The 18,742-nt window shown below is 43.1% G+C and overlaps 2 protein-coding genes and 1 long non-coding RNA gene across 9 annotated transcripts in view; 2 read left to right on the top strand and 1 right to left on the bottom strand.

Annotated features, from left to right (window-relative positions):
• Positions 1–4,410, top strand: part of LOC308588587 (arylsulfatase D-like) — a 29,343-nt gene extending 24,933 nt beyond the window's left edge. For 3 of the 4 annotated variants that reach the window (XM_081197057.1, XM_081197059.1, XM_081197060.1), the window contains 3 exons: positions 109–271; positions 1,016–1,137; positions 3,711–4,410. In XM_081197057.1, the coding sequence (XP_081053183.1) occupies positions 109–271; positions 1,016–1,137; positions 3,711–4,069 (644 nt within the window). In that variant the 3' untranslated portion in view covers positions 4,070–4,410. The remainder of the gene's footprint in view (positions 1–108; positions 272–1,015; positions 1,138–3,710) is intronic. The other variant, XM_081197058.1, reaches the window with a different exon arrangement.
• The window catches only part of LOC308588641, a 51,876-nt gene extending 45,323 nt beyond the window's left edge, over positions 1–6,553 (bottom strand). The window contains exon 1 of one of the 2 annotated variants that reach the window (XR_014008852.1): positions 6,465–6,553. This is a non-coding gene — a long non-coding RNA (uncharacterized lncRNA). Of the gene's footprint in view, positions 1–5,391; positions 5,416–6,464 lie in introns of those variants that run through there. The other variant, XR_014008853.1, reaches the window with a different exon arrangement.
• LOC308588586 (arylsulfatase D-like) lies at positions 5,164–15,653 on the top strand. Of its 3 annotated transcripts, none has more exons than XM_081197056.1 (10): positions 5,164–5,311; positions 8,081–8,230; positions 8,468–8,589; positions 9,328–9,450; positions 11,000–11,423; positions 11,504–11,640; positions 12,160–12,294; positions 13,387–13,549; positions 14,432–14,553; positions 14,952–15,653. In XM_081197056.1, exons 2-10 carry the CDS (start codon positions 8,151–8,153, stop codon positions 15,326–15,328), a joined length of 1,683 nt encoding a protein of 560 aa, XP_081053182.1. In that variant the 5' UTR covers positions 5,164–5,311; positions 8,081–8,150; the 3' UTR covers positions 15,329–15,653. The 3 variants fall into 3 exon arrangements, with proteins under 3 accessions (XP_081053182.1, XP_081053181.1, XP_081053180.1); XM_081197055.1 differs by lacking the exon at positions 5,164–5,311 and adding an exon at positions 6,505–6,661; XM_081197054.1 differs by lacking the exon at positions 5,164–5,311 and adding an exon at positions 6,713–7,003.
• Positions 15,654–18,742: the final 3,089 nt, after the last annotated feature.

Raw genomic sequence — 18,742 nt, 5'->3', positions numbered from 1 at the left:
TAAAAAAAATGAAGTGCCGTTTATTCAGTTTTCTATATGAGCAACAAAATAAGTGCATGGCAGAGAGTTCAATTTTAATCATGAGGTGTTGTTCTATGGTAATTCTAGGTGGAAAAGCCATGGCAGGCTGGGAAGGAGGAATCCGTGTCCCTGGATTATTTAGATGGACAGGAATGCTACCCGAGGGCAAGATTATTCATGAACCAACCAGTCTAATGGACATTTTCCCTACGTTGGTTCATCTGGCTGGCGGGACAGTACCACAAGACAGGTATGCAATGTGTCAAGGTAGACACTTTCCTATATTTACCAATGTCTCAAAATGGCTTGTGGTTTTATTGCATACAGGTGGCCAACTTCCGTTGATAAGTAGATATACACAGCGGGTGGCGCTGTGGTCTAAACCACTGAGCCTCTTGGGCTTGCTGATCAGAAGGTCGGCAGTTCGAATCCCCACAATGGGGTTAGCTCCCCCAAGGGTGAGCTCCAGCCAACCTAGCAGTTTGAAACCACGCCAGTGCAAGTAGATAAATAGGTACCACTGCAGCGGGAAGGTAAATGGCATTTCCGTGCGCTCTGGTTTCCGTCACAGCATTCTGTTGCACCAGAAGCGGTTTAGTCATGCTGGCCACATGACCCAGAAAGCTGTCTGTGGACAAACACCGGCTCCCTTGGCCTGAAAGCAAGATGAGCACCACAACCCTATAGTCGCCTTTGACTGGACTTAGCCATCCAGGGATCCTTTACCTTTTTCACATACATATACATATATACACATATGCGCATTCACACACACACACTTGTCATCTCAAATTCTCAGCTCCCAAGGACTCACATAGTGGTTACAAATAGAAAACAATATTGCTTTAGATATAAACTAGCAGATATCACCCACATTCATTTAGCAAATTACATAGTTACTATTGTTTCAAAGTTCCGAATGCATAACTAATGTGGAACCAATCCAAGGGCAATTTGTTGAAAGCAATCTAAGTCATTCCCTTTGTCCCTTCAGGATAATTGATGGTCGAGATTTGATGCCTTTGCTGCAGGGATCAGTTCAACACTCGGAGCATGAATTCCTGTTTCACTACTGTGGGATGCATTTACATGCAGCACGGTGGCACCAGAAGGACAGTGAGTACAGCAAATTCCTTCAAATTAAAAATCTATTTAATTTCTGGTAAAATAATCATTCACAAAACAATGGCAAAATAGTTATGTTTTCTGAAGAGATGGTGTAATAATAATAGAGTCGGACTAAGGAAATTAGTAAAGATCAACAACGAAGAATGAGCGACTCAAGGTCCCTCTTTATTTTCAGCATGTTTATAAGGATAATGTAGGATGACCACAGATTAGGTATAGGAGGAAGGATTTGATTAAGTTTGCATTTAAAGGTGAACCTACCTTATTTGCACTTTCTGAAACAATGCGCAACCCAAAACACAACCATTGGAAATTCACACTTAACCTACTTTTGCAATTTAGTTCTCTAGCCAAGTAATATATATATAAAAAATGTGTATATTTGGCAAAAGTGTATATGAGGAGAAATTCCCAGCCAAATGTCAATGAATTTTCATGCGGGCTTTAAATTTTAAAAAAATCAAACTGAGGGGGAACTGAATTTAAGTTTGGGAAGGTGAAAAACTGAGATAATCTGAAATTGACAGATTTGCCAATTGCAACAAGCTGTGTTGCTTGGAAGATACTGGTCTCACAGTAGAAAGAAATGTGTCCATATTTCACTATTTCACAATCTATTAAGTCCTTTTTCAAAATGGTGAAGCAGCAGTCACTTCTGGGTGCTGTATTACCATATGCCTAACATGAATTAATGGATTTCTTGTTTAGCATGGTACTTGGTCTTAAGAACAGTTCCACATTTCAAATGGTGATTTCCCATTGTGTTCTTGTATAACAAAAGGACAGATGCGTAATAGATACGTCAAGATAATGCATAGTGATTAAGAGCAGATCTTTGGGCAGTAAAAGGCTCTAGACTGTCAGTCATTATGGTGGCCTGGACTATGTACCCAGGAGCAGCTCATTTTGCAAGTAAACATGCTGACCTGCCATTTAAAATTACAAGCTTGAATGCAAATGTTCATCACACTGTCTGATATTGTAGGGAGCTTACAACACAAGCATAACCATGACCATTGAAAAATTTGTTCTGTTTAATTCAGCGGGGCTTCCTTCCAGAGAAATGGGGTTAGGATTGCAGCCTTAGTGCAGCTTCAATGAGGCACTGTCATGAAATGCGGCAACAAATCCCCCATTCTTAAAAGCGGTGCACGTAGGACAACCTGTTTCTGGGTTGATCTGAGATATATCATTCTACAAAGAAAGTCACTTGGCTGTGACTTTAATATGTATCAAGACGCTGGCAGGAACAATCTCAGTGCTGAAACCATCGGCTTGGGGTGCGTGGGCTGGCTCACTAATAAGTAAAAACTCTTTCATAAGAATTAACATAGAGGCGGGATATGTGGCACTTCTGATAAGGAGAAATTTGGGGACCATAAAGAAAATGAGGGCTCAGCATGATCCATGACCCCAGTCATAGGCGCCGACTCCATGGGGCTTGAGGGGGCTCGAGCCCCCTCAAAAAATTTTTTGGGGGGGCTCAGCCCCCCCAATAATCTCAGGCGGGCGCCCTTCCAGCAGAGCGCCGCCGCCGTCCCCCGCCTCCTCCTTCGCCAGCCAGCCAGCCACGCGCCCTAATCGGAGAGCCCCGGCTGGAAATCCCGCGAGAACAGGGGAATCCCGACTGGCCACACCTCCCAGCCAGCCAATCGGCTGGCTGGGGGGCGTGGCTTGCCCTATTTAGGGCCGGAGCCACTTTATTTGCATATTCATGAGCTTATTTATTATTCATGAGCTTCCCCGGGCCCCCCCAATATTTTTTCTAAGTCCGCGTCCCTGACCCCAGTACAAGTGAGTGAGAAAGAGGAGAAAGGGGCAGCTATTCTATGGGCAGTCACTTTTCTTTTCTTACAAATATATTCTGCCTTTCTTCCATCATGGAAACTTGGGGAGCATGCATGAAATTCCAGGTGGTCTCCAGATATTAGCTTCAGCCAGGTATTAGTCCCTCCAGACCATAACATGGGATCTACCTTCCCCTTTGGTCACTCCTATTATACTAACTAGAGCAAAGGTACATAGCCAGGAATCTGGCACATAAAAGTTTTTTATTTAAGGACTGCAATTGACCAGAAGCTTTACAAATCTGCCCTCCTCACAAGGTATGCGTGTGTGTGTGTGTGTGTGTGCGCGCGCGCGCGCGCGCGCGCGCGTGTGTGTGGTGCAGCCAGTATAAAAGACTGAGGAAATTGTGTGTGTTAATTATATGGCTTATAAAAATGATGTAGCATGCAGAAATGGCAAGGCTAACAGGCGAAATTAGAGATAAGAATGAAGAAACATTTTTGGAGGAATGGAAGTATTTCAGAGAATATTTAAAGAAATATTGTAGTATCATGAAAACGCAAGCAGGATTTGAAATACGAGCAATAGTTTAGAAATATCAGGATGAATAACTCAGGATGGTTAAATGTAGAAATTAAGAATCTAAAATATGAAGCATTTAAGGGAAAACATAGGAAATTATGGAAGGGTGGAAAAATGTGTAAAATTTGAAAATTCAATAAATAGTTTTTAAAAATAATAATAATATATTCATGTGGATTCTTTCCCACCAGGTGGAAATGTGTGGAAGGTTCATTATATGACACCAATCTTTCACCCAGAGGGATCTGGAGGTTGTTACAATATAATATTTTGCCAATGTTCTGGGAAATATGTAAGACAACACGACCCTCCTCTGCTGTTTGATCTCTCAAGAGACCCATCAGAGGCTATGCCTCTTTCACCAGACACGGAGCCCTGGTTCCATGAAGTTCTAAAGCGCATAGGCAGAGCTGTGGAGGAGCATCGCAGGACCCTCACTCCTGTCCCATCGCAGCTTTCTTTTGGCCACAATATCTGGAAACCATGGCTGCAGCCATGCTGTGGGACCTTCCCATTCTGCTGGTGTGACAAAGAAAAGGAAAACCTATAAAATGGACATCATTTTAAAGTTTCCTGTGTTACGTGCCCTAATAAGTTGCAATGGAGACAAATAGGTAGGCCATTTCCCAGCCAGCTCACCTGGCTGGATGCCAAGCTGCCATGGGATGGGGAATAACAGGTCAAGTTATTTTTGTGTGATGCTTGAAGCCAGAGACAGAGACATGTCTTGCTCTGTGCTAGACCCAAGAGCTCTGGCCTGGGGCTTTGCTGGAAGCCTAATGAGGAAGAAAGATCTGTTGGGGAGTTAATGCTGTGAGCCCCTCCATCCTTTGATCACATTGTGTGTATATGTTTGTGTGTGTGTAAATAAAACCATATATCTTAAAAACACCACAGTCTCCTTTGACCTTCATTCCAAGGAAATGGAATCCTGGGTAAGCGTTGGAGCCCCTGGAGTCTTTTGCTGCTTGGAGATGTGTACAGCAATATTGTATTTTATTGTGATGCTGACATTATGTATTTCCTCTTTGAAATATACTCAGAGTCGCAAAGTGATTTCATGCTCTTTATTCAGCTCATAGTGGTGAGGAGGAATGAAAGAAAGTCCCCTCACAGTATCTGCTTTATATACATTATTTACACAATGGGCTGCACATGATTGGCTAATTCCGGAATTCTACTGTAAGCCAATCAGGTTGTGGATTCACTTCTATCTGGAGCAGGATTGGGTGGTTCCTGCCAACCAATCATACTGCTGCATTGTTCTAGGACCAATCAGGCTGCTGCATTTTGGATCCTATTGTTCTAGGACCAATCAGACTGCTGCAGTTTGGATCTTATTCAACTCAGTACATAACACTCTTACTTGTTTTTTAGCTTTGTGGTGTTACCATTTTTTATTTGTAAACTACTAAGTGATTTGTTATTGTGAGATGTATTATTACTAGAGCAGTCAAGTACAATTTCCTGTTACCTAGAATAGACACATGGGAATGTGGCTGCAGACAGGGAGGACTTCCTGTCATACCTGCTCTGGAGCTTCCTCCCCCTGTGTGTGACCAGGTAGATGGGCGTGACCCTAGCTGACCAGGTAAAAGCACTGGCCATTTCAATCTCTTGGTCTTGTAGTTTTACTCAAGGACTCTCACTCTCCTGGCTCTTAGCCAGTGCATGGCTCAAATCTTCACATAGGATGGAGCCCACAAGCCAAAAGTCTGATATATAATTCAAACGTCTTTTCACTTTAACCACAAAATAAAGCCTACCTTCAGATTACTGCTGTGAACTGAATGTGAGTAAAACTTTATTCTTACTTTTAAAGAAGACTGTGTTGTGTTATTATTTTAATAGGAAAATAAAGGGGAAACTTACCAGGAACAATCCAGACTGGATAAGCCAAACTCGATTGCTTAATTAGAGGATTCTAACGAATCATCAACTAGTTTCCAGTAAGTTGGAAGGGAATGTGCTCTGCTGTTTACTCACTGGCTTGAGTGAGGAGGGATAATATCAAAACAATATAACATTTCCTACCTTCCTTAACATTCCCACAGTTATATGAAGTTGTCTATAAATTGAATGATTAAATAGGTGGTAACTGTCTGCAGTGCCCTTCTTTCTACAAAGGGCAATTGAATCAAAGCTACAGATGAACACAAACATTCAGATATTGTCATCTGGTATTCCTGGGTCCTTCAAGATAGTACCTATTCATTTCACATGCTTAAAAAGACTCTTCAGCTAGACTTAAAAAAATAACCCTAAAAGCCATAAATCATTTTGGACAGGCCTATTTACCTTCTAAAGTTTCTTTTATCTACCTAGAGGGCTGACAATGAAAGACAATGAAATGCAGTCCAAAGGAAAGCAGAGCAAAACGTTTGGCACTGACATGGCTGCAGGAAGAAGGCACACAAGGTGCCAACCAACCCTCCTAGGAACTCTGGATTTCTGTAGGATTTACTCCTAGCCTTTTCTTCCCCCAAAGATATCCCACAAGGCAGTGGAGGTTTAAGATCAGAGTTTTCCTTCTCCTAGATGGGCTACCTTCCCAGGCTGATGAGTCCCATCTGCCCCTCACTTCCTTCTACAGCATGTGCAGAAACCACCTTCTTAACCATTGGACCCACAATTGGTCTGGTCAGCCAAGTGCTGAAGTCCCTATGAGGGTTTGAGACCCATCAGCTACCTTCATTGGTTTAGCCAGCCAGTTGAAGCCATTCCCCGGGTGTGGCTGCACGCTGACATCTTCTAGGAGCCCTAGGTGAGAGCTGAGCGCAGGGTGGGGACTAAAATGGACCACGTATCCCAGAAGGAGAGTGACGTGTCCCCACCAGAAGTACTACCTAACACCCCACACAATCCCATATAACTCTATGGTTCTATGAAATAAAGCCTGCTCTACGCTTTCTGAGAAAGTTTGGAATTTTCCCTCATCCCCTTACCGAAGCTCGCTGTTTTCAAGGAAGGCTTTTGCTTTCTCTGCAGCCTTTTACTGGCTCTGCCTAAGCCTTGCCCCCTTGGCCAGGCTCCTTTCTTCCGGGTGGGTCCTGGCTTTCGCGATGGGGATTGCCTGGCTACACGGTGAGCTCAGCCAAGCAGAGGGCGAGCGCCTGAAGAGGGTCTCTCCTTCATTTCCAAGGTGTGCATTTCCCGATTTCCTTGGACCATGACGGCTGCTTTCCACGGAGCTGCGTTCCCTTTCTGCGTGTCTGGAAGCGCAGCGTCGGCGAGCTCTGGTTTTGAACCTGTGCTTGACTAGCGGGGTCGGAGGCGAAAGCCTGCCGCTTGCTTCCTCCTTTCAGACTCCCGTCCTTCAGAAAAGTCAAACTCCTGCATTCTTGCTTGGGGGGATCTTTGTTTTCAAAGGAATCATGGAGTTTGTAAAGCAGGGCGTCGGTTTTCAGTTATGTAAACGACTGAACTTTCCATTAAAAAATAAAATAAATTGGAGGGGAATCAAGACCCTACAAAGGCGTGGCAGGTAGAGCTGTCTTCCTCCTACCTTTGCCATTACGAGCAGCAATTAAGCAAACGAGCTTTCCCCATTACAAAACAATTTTCCTGCACACTGAATAAAAGTTCACTTGCATAATACTAGGCTGTGGAGCTGCTATTAAAGGCACAAGAGTAGGCGGGCGGGGAAGGGGGGGAAATTGCCTCCATTTGAAGAAGCAGGAAGTTGCTTGCTCTCAACAACAATAATATTGGTGGTGGTGGGGAATGTTGTTCTTACCCTTCCTAGCATGGGCAACGTGATATTATCCTTAAATCAGGACCATGCCTCTAGCCCCACCCCTATGGTCACAGCTCTGCCTCTGTGCTGTCCACACCTTATGGGGCCCATCTCTAATAGAATCTTTTGTACCTCTTGGTACCCTGAGGCCTCCATGCATAGGACAATCTTCCCTCTACAGACATTTCTCCCAACACATGGGGACCTGTTATAGCAGAGATGCATAGTTCTCAACTTGAGGTGGGAGTAAAGTGGGGATCGATCCAATACTTAGGCTTACAGTGTTGCGCTTGTTGTTTTTAGATGTTTTAACTTTTTAAACTTTTCATTTCAATCATATTGCTTTACCACTCTGAGCTCCTTTGGAAAGAAGGGCGGAACAGAAATTTAATATTATAATTAAAATTGCATCGTAATAATTTACATCTAAAGCAGTCCTGAAAGTGTCGCTCCATTTTACTCCACTGCCGTAGTCCGTTATAACAGTTTTATCACTGGCATACTAAAAATACAGTAGTACCTCAGTTCTCGAATGTAATCTGTTCTGAAAGACCGTTCAGGTTCCAAAAGGTTCAGAAATTGAGGCACGAAGGGCTGTTTGCACATTCAATTGAGAAAATTGAAAAACACGCAGCAGAAGCCGTTCGACTTTTGAGGCGTGTTCAAAAATGGAAGCATTTACTTCCGGGTCTTTGGCATTTGTGTTCCAAAACGTTTGTCAACAGAGACGTTCTGGAACCGAGGTACCACTGTACTGTCATATGGTCTGGGTCTTTCCTCTCTCCTGTCAGCTTCAAACCATTGTTTGGTGATTTTTGATTTCAGAATCTATCTAGCTACTCTGTTGGCTTTACTTATATCACTTGATGCCCGTGGGACAAATGCAGCTCTGAACATGAAACCTAATATTGTTCTGATGTTGGCCGATGACCTCGGGATTGGAGATCTAGGCTGCTATGGCAACAACACTATCAAGTAAGGGATTCTCGGGTTACTGTTGTATTGTTGTGAATATGACACTGGCTAAAAGGTTTCTTGAACAGCTTTGGGCCATCTTCCAGTTCATTTTACTTCACTGTCGCTTGTCACTACAAAGGAGCGTCACCTATGTGATGCAGGTTGCTTGGACTGTCAAGATAAATTGCCATATATTGCCTCCTTCTTTCGTCTCCTGCTATTTCATTCTATTAATATATCACCTTTCTATCTCAGCACCCCCAATATTGACCGGCTGGCAAAGGAAGGAGTGAAGCTTACTCAGCACATTGCTGCAGCTTCGCTTTGTACCCCAAGCAGAGCAGCTTTTCTGACTGGCAGATACCCCATCAGATCAGGTAGAGTATATTTGGAATGTTTGGTTTGATGTGCAGCTGAGACAATGTGCGAAATTGAACAAAATAAGCATGCTGAAAGTAGTACAGTTTTGTTCCACATGAAAAACCAGTACTTCATTCCTGACTGCATTTTTTAGCATGATACTCAGGTGCTGATAAATTTATCTAAACCTCTTTTACAACCATCTAAGCTAGTGGCCATAGCCTATTGTGGCTATGAGTTCTGAAAGTTAACTATCTGTCTTGTCTTGAATCTACTATCAGTGAAGTGTAATTCAGTGATGTATTTCCTGAGTTTAAATAATGACAATTACTTAAATTGTCGATTTAATTATCTGTTGAGAATTGTCGTTGTACATGGCATTAGGTTGGATGGTACTGGGATTTGTTGAAGTTTCACCAGGCTGATGACGCAAGGAACCATATTTAAATGACTAAGCTTTGTATTTGTTTTTACAGCTTCTATAATACTTTCCCCATCAATGAAATGGTTTTAGCATTATTATGTTGCGTCCCAGGACAGGAGCTCATTCCTGTGATAGTATTATTTAAAGGAAGGATATGGTGTTTTTGTGACAGCAGCAACCTTTGGATCCAGCTGGATGAATTTGTACAGCTGGGTTATATTGATGTCTTGATAAGGTTTGAGTGTAAAAAGTGATGCAGATCCATGTAAACTGAACTTGATAAATGTATTGGTGGTTGGTTTACTTGTGGCCTTTATCCTTGGTGATACAGGCATGGCTTCAGGTGGTTCATATCGGGCTCTGCAGTGGAACGCTGGCTCAGGAGGACTCCCTGCCAATGAAACCACTTTTGCCAAGGTCTTGCAGCAGCAGGGTTATGCCACGGGACTTGTAGGTACGTAGAAATCCTATGACCTCCTCATGATCATAGGTGTCTATAGATCTTCAGGTCTTCATACAAAAGCAGATGCTTATTAAATCTTGGATGTGAAGATGATGAAAAATTACTGGTTCCAGTGGATAAGGAAATGTTTGTTGCCTGACCTTTCCTCATCATAAGGTCTGTGGAATGAAGGCAGCTTTGACATTGACTTAATTCCCTGTTCCCATAAGATCCTCTGTTTGTTTGTTAAAGCTAAGTGTCCCCATACTTACCTAGAATTTGCCCTCTTTAACCTGTCTGTCTGCCTCTCTCTCTCTCTCTCTCTCTCTCTCTCTCTCTCTCTCTCTCTCTGGGTGTGTGTTGAGAATAAATCTGGGGTATTTGGTATGACTGGGTCAGAATGTGCTACATTAACATGACCTACTTTTACGTGACTTATACTAACGGTGTTACACAATAACCTGCCTGTACTGTAGCAAGCATTTGAGCGAGGCAAATATGTTACCAAGTGTGTGGGCAAGTATGTCTTTGTTTTCTGACTTGTATACCCACTTGGTAACATTCATGATTTAAGATGGTGGAAGTAAAGTGAAAAGAAAAATCAGAAATACCAAATGATTGTAAAAAGAGAGAAAAGAAATAATACGGTAACTAGATTTCCATTTATAGTTGCATGTATGCATCAGTACCTAAACACCTGGCTGCAATTGTGTAAACAGTGTGCAGGGACAGTAATGACTGTATCTTAAGGTCATCTTGAGATTCAGGACCGGGTTAGATGTTTAGGACTTTTTCTGTGTGGATTAGGAGTGCTCCTGAAGTGATGCATGCTCATTGCTGCCTTCTGTGGGAGTCTTTCTCAGACTACATGCTGGGCTCGTGCGTGAGAGTTAAGAGTCAAATGATTAGACCATCAACTGGAAAGGAAGCCAAGTGCAACAAATTGTCGATTGATTTCACAATAGAGGTTAGTAGGTCAAGAGACTCCACTAAATCTGCTGTGTTGCAGTTTCCCTGTAAATCTAAACGTTCACAGTACTTCTAAAGATTCACAGTCACAGCGGTCCTTTTGAGAAATGGTTCATGTATTAAACATGAAGATTAACACTGTCTGGCACAGATGGTCAGGTAATGCCACTTAAAGGATCATTCTGAAATCTCCGCTTAAAGGATCATTATAGGGAGGGAAATAAGGATTTGAGTGGACAAACACGCCATACTTTTAAAGCACACTGATACCAGATTTACACGTTATGGCGCCGCTTACAAACTAGTTTCTTGAGGGTACTGGGAATTGTAGGTATGTTAGGTGAGCACACTTAACCCCTTCCAGTTCCCAGGATTCTTTAGGGGAAGCCATGACATGCTAAAATGCTACAAGAGTGCTTTAGTGCTGCTGTAGTCCCATGAAACTGCACGGTTATACAGTGCCATTCATTGCGACTGTGTTTGAAAGGAAGACCTTCCTGGAAGATAACTTTAGTTATCAAACTTTGAAGGGGTGGGCAGCAGAATCCACTCCAAGTAATAGTAACAGACGGTTTTCTGCTTTAATTTCCAGGGAAGTGGCATCAAGGGGTAAACTGTGACTCTGTCCATGATCACTGCCACCATCCTTTGAGTCACGGCTTTGATTACTTTTATGGCATGCCTTTCACTCTTCTCAACAACTGCCAGGACCACAAGCCTCCAGAGTTGGATGCAGCGTTGCAGGCTAAGCTGTGGTTTTACACCCAACTTATTGCCCTTGCAGTTCTCACAGCTCTTGTAGGAAAGACAACAGGACTGGTCTTTGTTACTTGGAAGGTGGTCACCTTTTTTGCTTTGCTTGGGTTCCTGTTTTTTGCTTCCTGGTACTCCAGTTATGGCTTTGTGAAATACTGGAATTGCATCTTGATGCGCAACCACAACATCACTGAACAACCGATGAAGCTGGAAAGAACGGCCTCTCTCGTCCTAAAGGAAGCAGTTTCATTTATTCAGAGGTAATTGAACACTTTCCCTGAAATATCAAACTGCAAAGATGCTGTAATTTACTAAATGTGTTCTATTCATTTCTTTTAAGCAACAAGCATGGGCCATTCCTCCTCTTTGTTTCTTTTTTGCACGTCCACACGCCCCTGTTTACAACAGAAGCTTTTCTTGGGAAAAGCAGGCATGGGATATATGGAGACAACGTAGAAGAAATGGACTGGTTAGTAGGTGTGTTGGCTTTCTCTAAGCATTCTTCTCTTGTTAATGGACACTGATCACCCCAAGTGGTGGTGAGGCATGGATTATGATTCTGTGGCTGTCTTGAACACTGCCTTGTTTATGGGCTACAAGGATTGAGTGAATGATTTAAAAAGCAGCTACCCTTTCTTGTAGTACAAAGGTGAAATATAGAACATCCTGCCCTCAGTGCTGCAGTTTATTACAATTTTGGTGGGATCACAGACACGTCCTGTTAGGATGGAGAGGAGGAGGAGAAAGGTTCCTGCATGGCTACTGTCAATTCTACAACGTACACCTTTATGCAATAATTTGATGTGCATCTAAGGAACAGCTAGCCTCTTTCAAAGTCAGGAGGGAGAGATAGGTTTTCCCTGTTTCATGAGCAGTTTTAGAAGCCAAGCTTAACTTGCACCACAGGACTGTTTTGAGGATAAGATAAGACAAATTCCTTGTGTGCTATTGTCTCCATGGTAAATATTTGTTTTTGGTGGGGGGTTAACTCTGTAGGTCAAATTCTAGATGCTATTGACAAGGAAGGCTTGAGAAACAACACATTGACCTATTTTGCCTCAGACCATGGAGGGCAACTGGAAGCTCAGGAAGGAACAATACAGCTGGGTGGCTGGAATGGCATATATAAAGGTAAACAGTGCAGCAATATAGTTGCTTTGCCTATCTGGAAGTTTGGGTAATTTTGCTTTGGGTTGTTTTCCAGGATAAATTGATCTCTTTTCCTGTGCTATGAAATTAGGAGGCATGTGGTCTTTTATTGACCACACCCTGTATACATATGTCTATGGGAACTCTTTTGAGTTGCATATTGCTGATAAATATTATTGGGTAACCCACAGCTGTCCATGGAGGCGCAGGTCACTTCTGTGTCCAGGGCAGCTGTCTACCAGCTCCATCTGGTATGCTGTCTGAGGCCCTACCTACTCATGGACTGTGTTGCCAGAGTGGTGCATACTCCACTTGTACTACTGCACTGAGCTCTGTGTGGGGCTACCTTTGAAGGTGACTCGGAAACTACAACTAATACAGAATGTGGCAGCTAGACTGGTGACTGGGAATGGCCCCCGGGACCAAATAACACTGGTGTTAAAGGATTTCCACTGGCTCCCAGTACATTTCTGAGCAAAGTGTTGGTGCTGACATTTAAAGCCCTAAACAGCCTTGGGCCAGTATACCTGAAGGTCTCCACCCCTATCATTCAGCCCAGACACTGAGGTCCTCCTCTGAGAGTCTTCTGCTGGTTCCCTCGCTGCAAGAAACAAAGTTACAGGGAACCAGGCAGAGGGCTTTCTCAGAAGTGGTCCCTCTCTATGGAATGCCCTCCCTTCAGAGGTCAAGAAGATAAAGAACTACATAACTTTTTACAAGACATCTGCCCTATATCGGGAAGTTTTTAATGTTTGATATTTTACTATGTTTTATATATGCTGTAAGCCACCCAGAGTGGCTGGGGAAACCCAGACAGATGGGTGGGGCATAAATAAAATAATAATACAAATACAAATATGGAAGGTTGCAATATATTCTAAAACCTGTGATCTGCTTTTGTTTGAAATGAAAGCAATCCCACTAATTCTCAGCCCTTTAGTGCATATTGATAGTTTCAAAGAAAATGGAAAGGCCATGTGGTTCCACCACCCACAAGAGACTTGGAATGTTCTTTTGCTTAGGAAAGTAAGTATAATAAACATGTCTGTTTCTGCTATTGTGTTCCCAATGTAGGGGGCAAAGGCATGGGAGGTTGGGAAGGAGGCATTCGGGTGCCAGGCATCTTAAGGTGGCCTGGAATGCTCCCTGCCAACACTGTTGTTGACGAACCAACAAGCCTTATGGATATTTACCCTACGGTGGCTCATGTGGCTGGAGGGACTGTACCACAAGACAGGTATAGAGCCTGTATCCTTGCTCATATTATGCATGCTCTACTTGAAGGCATCTTGAAATAAGCAGAATTCATCATGCAATATATAATGTAGCCTGGGAGCAGTGGACATTGATAGTCAGTGTAGGTTCTTTCTTCAAGCATACACTTTTCCTTCTCCTTCCCTCCATCCCTCCCTCCTTCCTTTTGGGGGGTGGGGCGGGTTATCCAGTATTCTTCTGCAAGATTCAGTCATCTGAATTAAGGTATTAAGTAATACCTTTTTGTAGGCAACGTACACTTTTCCAGCACTTTTGCTATCTTTTGAAATGAAAGAAAGAGAAAATTCCCAGCCCACCTAGTGCATCAGTGCGATCATTAATGTTGTGTGGAACATGGTTGTGTTGGTGTTGTAAGCACCTACTGCACAGCATCTGTGACGTAACTGATGACCATGGTTCCTCCATTTATGGCCTATATTATTTTGTGAAAGTTGGAAATGTTTCTTAGTTAGGTTTTGTTTATAATTTTGACTGCTCCCTCTCTGCAGCATTGAAGTTTAAGCATGCTCACATAACACTTAAAAGAAGAAGAAGCAAATATCTAAATAACTGCACTACTTCATGACTTCTTTCCTAATAATTAGTTATTTGAATAGTGTATACACTCATCTTTCTTCTTCGTTATAATATCTTTGGACATAATGTAATTGCGTCCCTCGTGGCCAAATCTGTGTTTAATCAAATGCTGGGGGGAAATATTGAAAACAAACTTTTCAGGATGTTGTTCAAAATTGATGTGAATGCATGGGGGGGGGGGACTCTGTTTACAAGAAAGCACTGCAAAAACATGGCTTTTTCACTTCAGTCTTCTGCCTGATGACGTATTCTTTCTTTGTCGCTATAGAATAATTGACGGAAGGAATCTATTGCCTTTGCTACAGCAAGAAGTCAAGCATTCAGAACATGAATTCATGTTTCATTACTGTGGATCATACTTACATGGAGTACGGTGGCATCAGAAAGACAGTGAGTACAACAAATTCCCCAGAGTGTGAAAACAAACCTCCTGCTATTAAAAACAATAAGATGCAGGTGTACTTAAATTTACTACTATTTTGCAGGGGTGGGGGGAGAACATGCCTGGTAATCATTGCCATAGAAAGCAGTGTTCCCAAGACTGCTGGGCCTAAAGTTCATTGTCAGTGGAACTTGACAAAATCAGGTCAAGTGGCCAGAAGGAAAGTGAGAGGAATAGATTACACCTAATGCACTGGGGTATCGGAGAGTTGTTCTTGTGCATTTCCTTCTGTTGGCAAGTTAATTTATTTGAATTTTCAGATTTCAGCCAGATCTTCAGGGAACATCATCACCTTCATGATTATTGTTTCAGGGTGTTTTTGTTTGTGCTTTCTTTTTCCTCCCAGGTGGTGCATTATGGAAGGCTCATTACATAACGCCGATCTTTCACCCCAAAGGCACAGGAGCCTGTTATGGAAAAGGGATTTGCCCATGTTCTGGAGAAGGTGTAACACATCACGATCCTCCTCTGCTGTTTGATCTCTCAAGAGACCCATCAGAGGCCGTGCCTCTTTCACCGGACACAGAGCCCTTGTTCCACACAGTCCTAAAGCACATAGGCAGAGCTGTGGAAGAGCATCGTGGGACCCTCACACCTGTCCCACAGCAGCTCTCTCTTGGAAACATTATGTGGAAACCATGGCTGCAGCCATGCTGTGGGACCTTCCCGTTCTGTTGGTGTGACAATGAAGAAAGTGATACCCATTCATATAAAGTCGGCTGACCAAAGAATCCTTTTATGGCAGAGAACATCATTCAGGAGGTTTCCTGTGTGATTTTAGCTGCTTCCTGTCAGTTAAGGTTGCTTTCTCCTGTTTCTCAAGGAGTCCCCAGGCTTGAAGGAGAATGCAGCCCCATCATTTTCTGCCTGTGAGGCTCAGGGAATCAGGTCCCTTCACCGGTGGCAGTAAAGAAGCTGATAAAAAAAGAGTTCTTACCAATTAGTTTATTCAATAATCACAGCGAGAGACAAAGGAATGTGTCTCCCTCTCTCTAGAAATGGCTCCAAATAAAGTCCCGCCCTCATTCGTCTCTGTTATGCCACGTCATCCCTGCACTGGTTGGTCTAATCTTTCTGTCTCTGAGCTTTCTGTTCAGCTACTCACACTGCCCGCCTAGTCCTGGGAGAGGGGGGCTCAGGAATGCTCACCAAAGACACTGTGTCTTGTCAGCTGTTTCTACTTCCTCTTCCAATATTTCCCAGCTTTTCCCCTCTACATTCTCTGAACCTTCTGCAAACCACTGTTGTAATTCTATGTTGTCCTCCTGTTCTTGGGAAGGTTGTGTAGAAGGGGAGTGGCCCACACCATTCCTCCTCAGTCCAGCCCCTGACACTGCCCTTCACATCTCCCCTTACTGTCACCTGTTCTCCCTTCTTACCTGCTAGACTTTGCACAACACAGGATGGGGTGCAGGCTGTGTGGATAAGCCTGAGTAGGACTGCAGAGCAGTTCTACGCTCATGGCTACCGGGCTGATAATGAGAGAGAAAAGGATTTCTATGTTAACTTTACCAGTGATAATTATACCTGAAATGAGAACTGACAATAATTCTGCACGGACTATTTCCATGCAATAATTGGCAACTCCAAGCACTTAGAGGAAGGCACCATCTAAACATCATAAACTAGCTCTTGCCTTTCAAAAGTTCTTATTAAACTAGCAAGCAAAATCTAAGAGTCACACTAGAAGAGGAAGAAAAAGAAAACCATGTCACTATTTTCTCATTGTGTGCTGATCTGGTGCATGTTACAAGATTTTGATCCATGTTTAAAATACGAGGCTTCTGGGTTTATTTGTTTTTAAGAAAGAAGGATCAATAAGAGATGTCCCTTTTCTGATTGCCCACATGCCTTTTCATGTATAAATGAGATGTAATGCTCTGTGGTGCACAATCCGTAGATATTTTGGTGGGGTGGACAGAACAGAAATCTGATGAGAAATCTTGCAAGCACAAAAAAATATAAGTATGGCAAAGTGTTTAAAATGAAGCAAAATAAGCAAAATCATGAAGAGGTAAATAGCAAAAGAGGGAGTGCTAAAAGGAATGTGCAGAAATTATAAGGAGGGGCTGGACAGCTGATGACATTTCTGATCAGGTCTCCAAACAGAACTTGAAATACCACTTAAAAGGTAAGACTCTCAAATGGTGAGCACACAATCACTGTTGACCTTGGTTCTGTATTCTCCCTTCCTATAAAATACAAGTATGCTATCCCTTTTCCATGTAAGCATCTGCAAACCAGCTTACTAAAATTTGTGGCTTGGGTTTGGAGTCAACTAATAGTCATATAAGGGACGCGGGTGGCGCTGTGGGTTAAACCACAGAGCCTAGGGCTTGCCGATCAGAAGTTTGGTGGTTCAAATCCCCACGACGGGGTGAGCTCCCACTGCTTAGTCCCTGCTCCTGCCAACCTAGCAGTTTGAAAACACGCAGTGCAAGTAGATAAATAGGTGGGAAGGCAAACAGCATTTTCATGCGCTGCTCTGGTTCACTAGAAGCGGCTTAGTCATGCTGGTCACATGACTCGGAAACTGTAATCCGGCTCCCTCAGCCAGTAAAGCGAGATGAGCGCCGCAACCCCAGAGTCATCTGCGACTGGGCCTAACGGTCAGGGGTCCCTTTACCTTTAATAGTCATATAAACCTCAAACTTTTTGGGATTATGATTTTAAAAATTAAAAATAAAATTAGGCTGCAATCCTATACATATTTACATGGCAGCACGCTCCCTTGAACAGAATGTGACTGGCTTGTGAGCAGACAGGATTATGTGGAGATTAGTGTCCATTTTTGCAGTACTAATAATGACTCATATTTTGCTTTTTGGATATTTGTTCATGAATTAAACTGAATAAAATATATGTTTCAGTTAATTTCACTGTTTTTAGGACTGTATAATGAGATTTAGCACTGGTTAGAACATGTTTTCCTTTGAAAACAGGAGAGAACACGTAGTTGCATTTTAAAGGTTTGGAGAAAAAAATGAGAAAGTATGTCTCCAAAATATGGCTGTTGCAAAAGAATGAAAAATATTGTTTCTGATTGGAGTGTGACATAGATGACATTTCCTGTATGCTTCTACCAACCTCTATAGGCCTGCCAACTTTCGCTTCTGTTCCTTTACTGCTGTGACTTATATGTCCTTTAGCAAATTACTTGGCAAAGGAAAAAGCAATACTCTGGTTTTAGAAGCCAGAGTTGTTGCCTGTATTTATTGAGATTGATAGCCAACCTCATTCATTCAGGCTCAAGCCACAAAGCATTTCCTTGTCATATTTATGTTCCTAACAACTCTCTGTAAACTTTTCATAGCTTCTGTATTCCCTTTGACTATGGGAGGCTGTTAGAAGTAGTATAGTGGCTGGCAGGGGGGCATATTTCTAATTGTAAAGGAAAAAATGGATTTTTCCACAGATGGTGCACTCATCCATTCACAAATGGAACTTGACACAATGTCCTATGTTCATCCAACCCATTTCTGCTTGTGCACTAGGACAGTTCCTCCTGCTTCTTCCTCTGCCCATGCCCTGCACCTTCCCCAAACCTGCTCCAGAGAGTTTGGAGAATCCCTAAAACAGATTTAGTGGGTGCATGGGATGAGAAGATTCTGTTGCACAAGATTCCTTCTCCCAGGATACTCCCATTTTATTCTCCATCCCACCTCATTCCACCATAATATTTGTTTGTCCTTCCACAAATTTTGGGGCTCTGGGCTTATTCACACTTCCTCTTTTCCTCAGCCTCACTCACCTCACAGAATGTTTGTTGTGGGGGAGGAAGGGCAAGGAGATTGTTAGCCACTTTGAGACTCCTTAAAAAGGTAAAGGGACCCCTGACCATTAGGTCCAGTCACAGATGACTCTGGGGCTGGGGTGCTCATCTCGCTTTACTGGCCAAGGGAGCCGGCGTACAGCTTCCGGGTCATGTGGCCAGCATGACTAAGCCGCTTCAGGCGAACCAGAGCAGCACACGGAAACGCCGTTTATCCTCCCACCAGAGAAGTACCTATTTATCAACTTGCACTTTGATGTGCTTTCGAACTGCTAGGTGGGCAGGAACAGGGACTGAGCAACGGGAGCTCACCCCGTTGCTGGGATTCAAATCGCCGACCTGATCAGCAAGCCCTAGGCTCTGTG

Source organism: Podarcis bocagei, assembly GCF_964188305.1.
Source record: "Podarcis bocagei genome assembly, chromosome: 6".
Classification (NCBI taxonomy): Eukaryota; Metazoa; Chordata; class Lepidosauria; order Squamata; family Lacertidae; genus Podarcis; species Podarcis bocagei.
The sequence above is the reverse complement of the archived record's forward strand: the minus strand, read 5'-3'. Positions and strand labels throughout refer to the sequence as shown.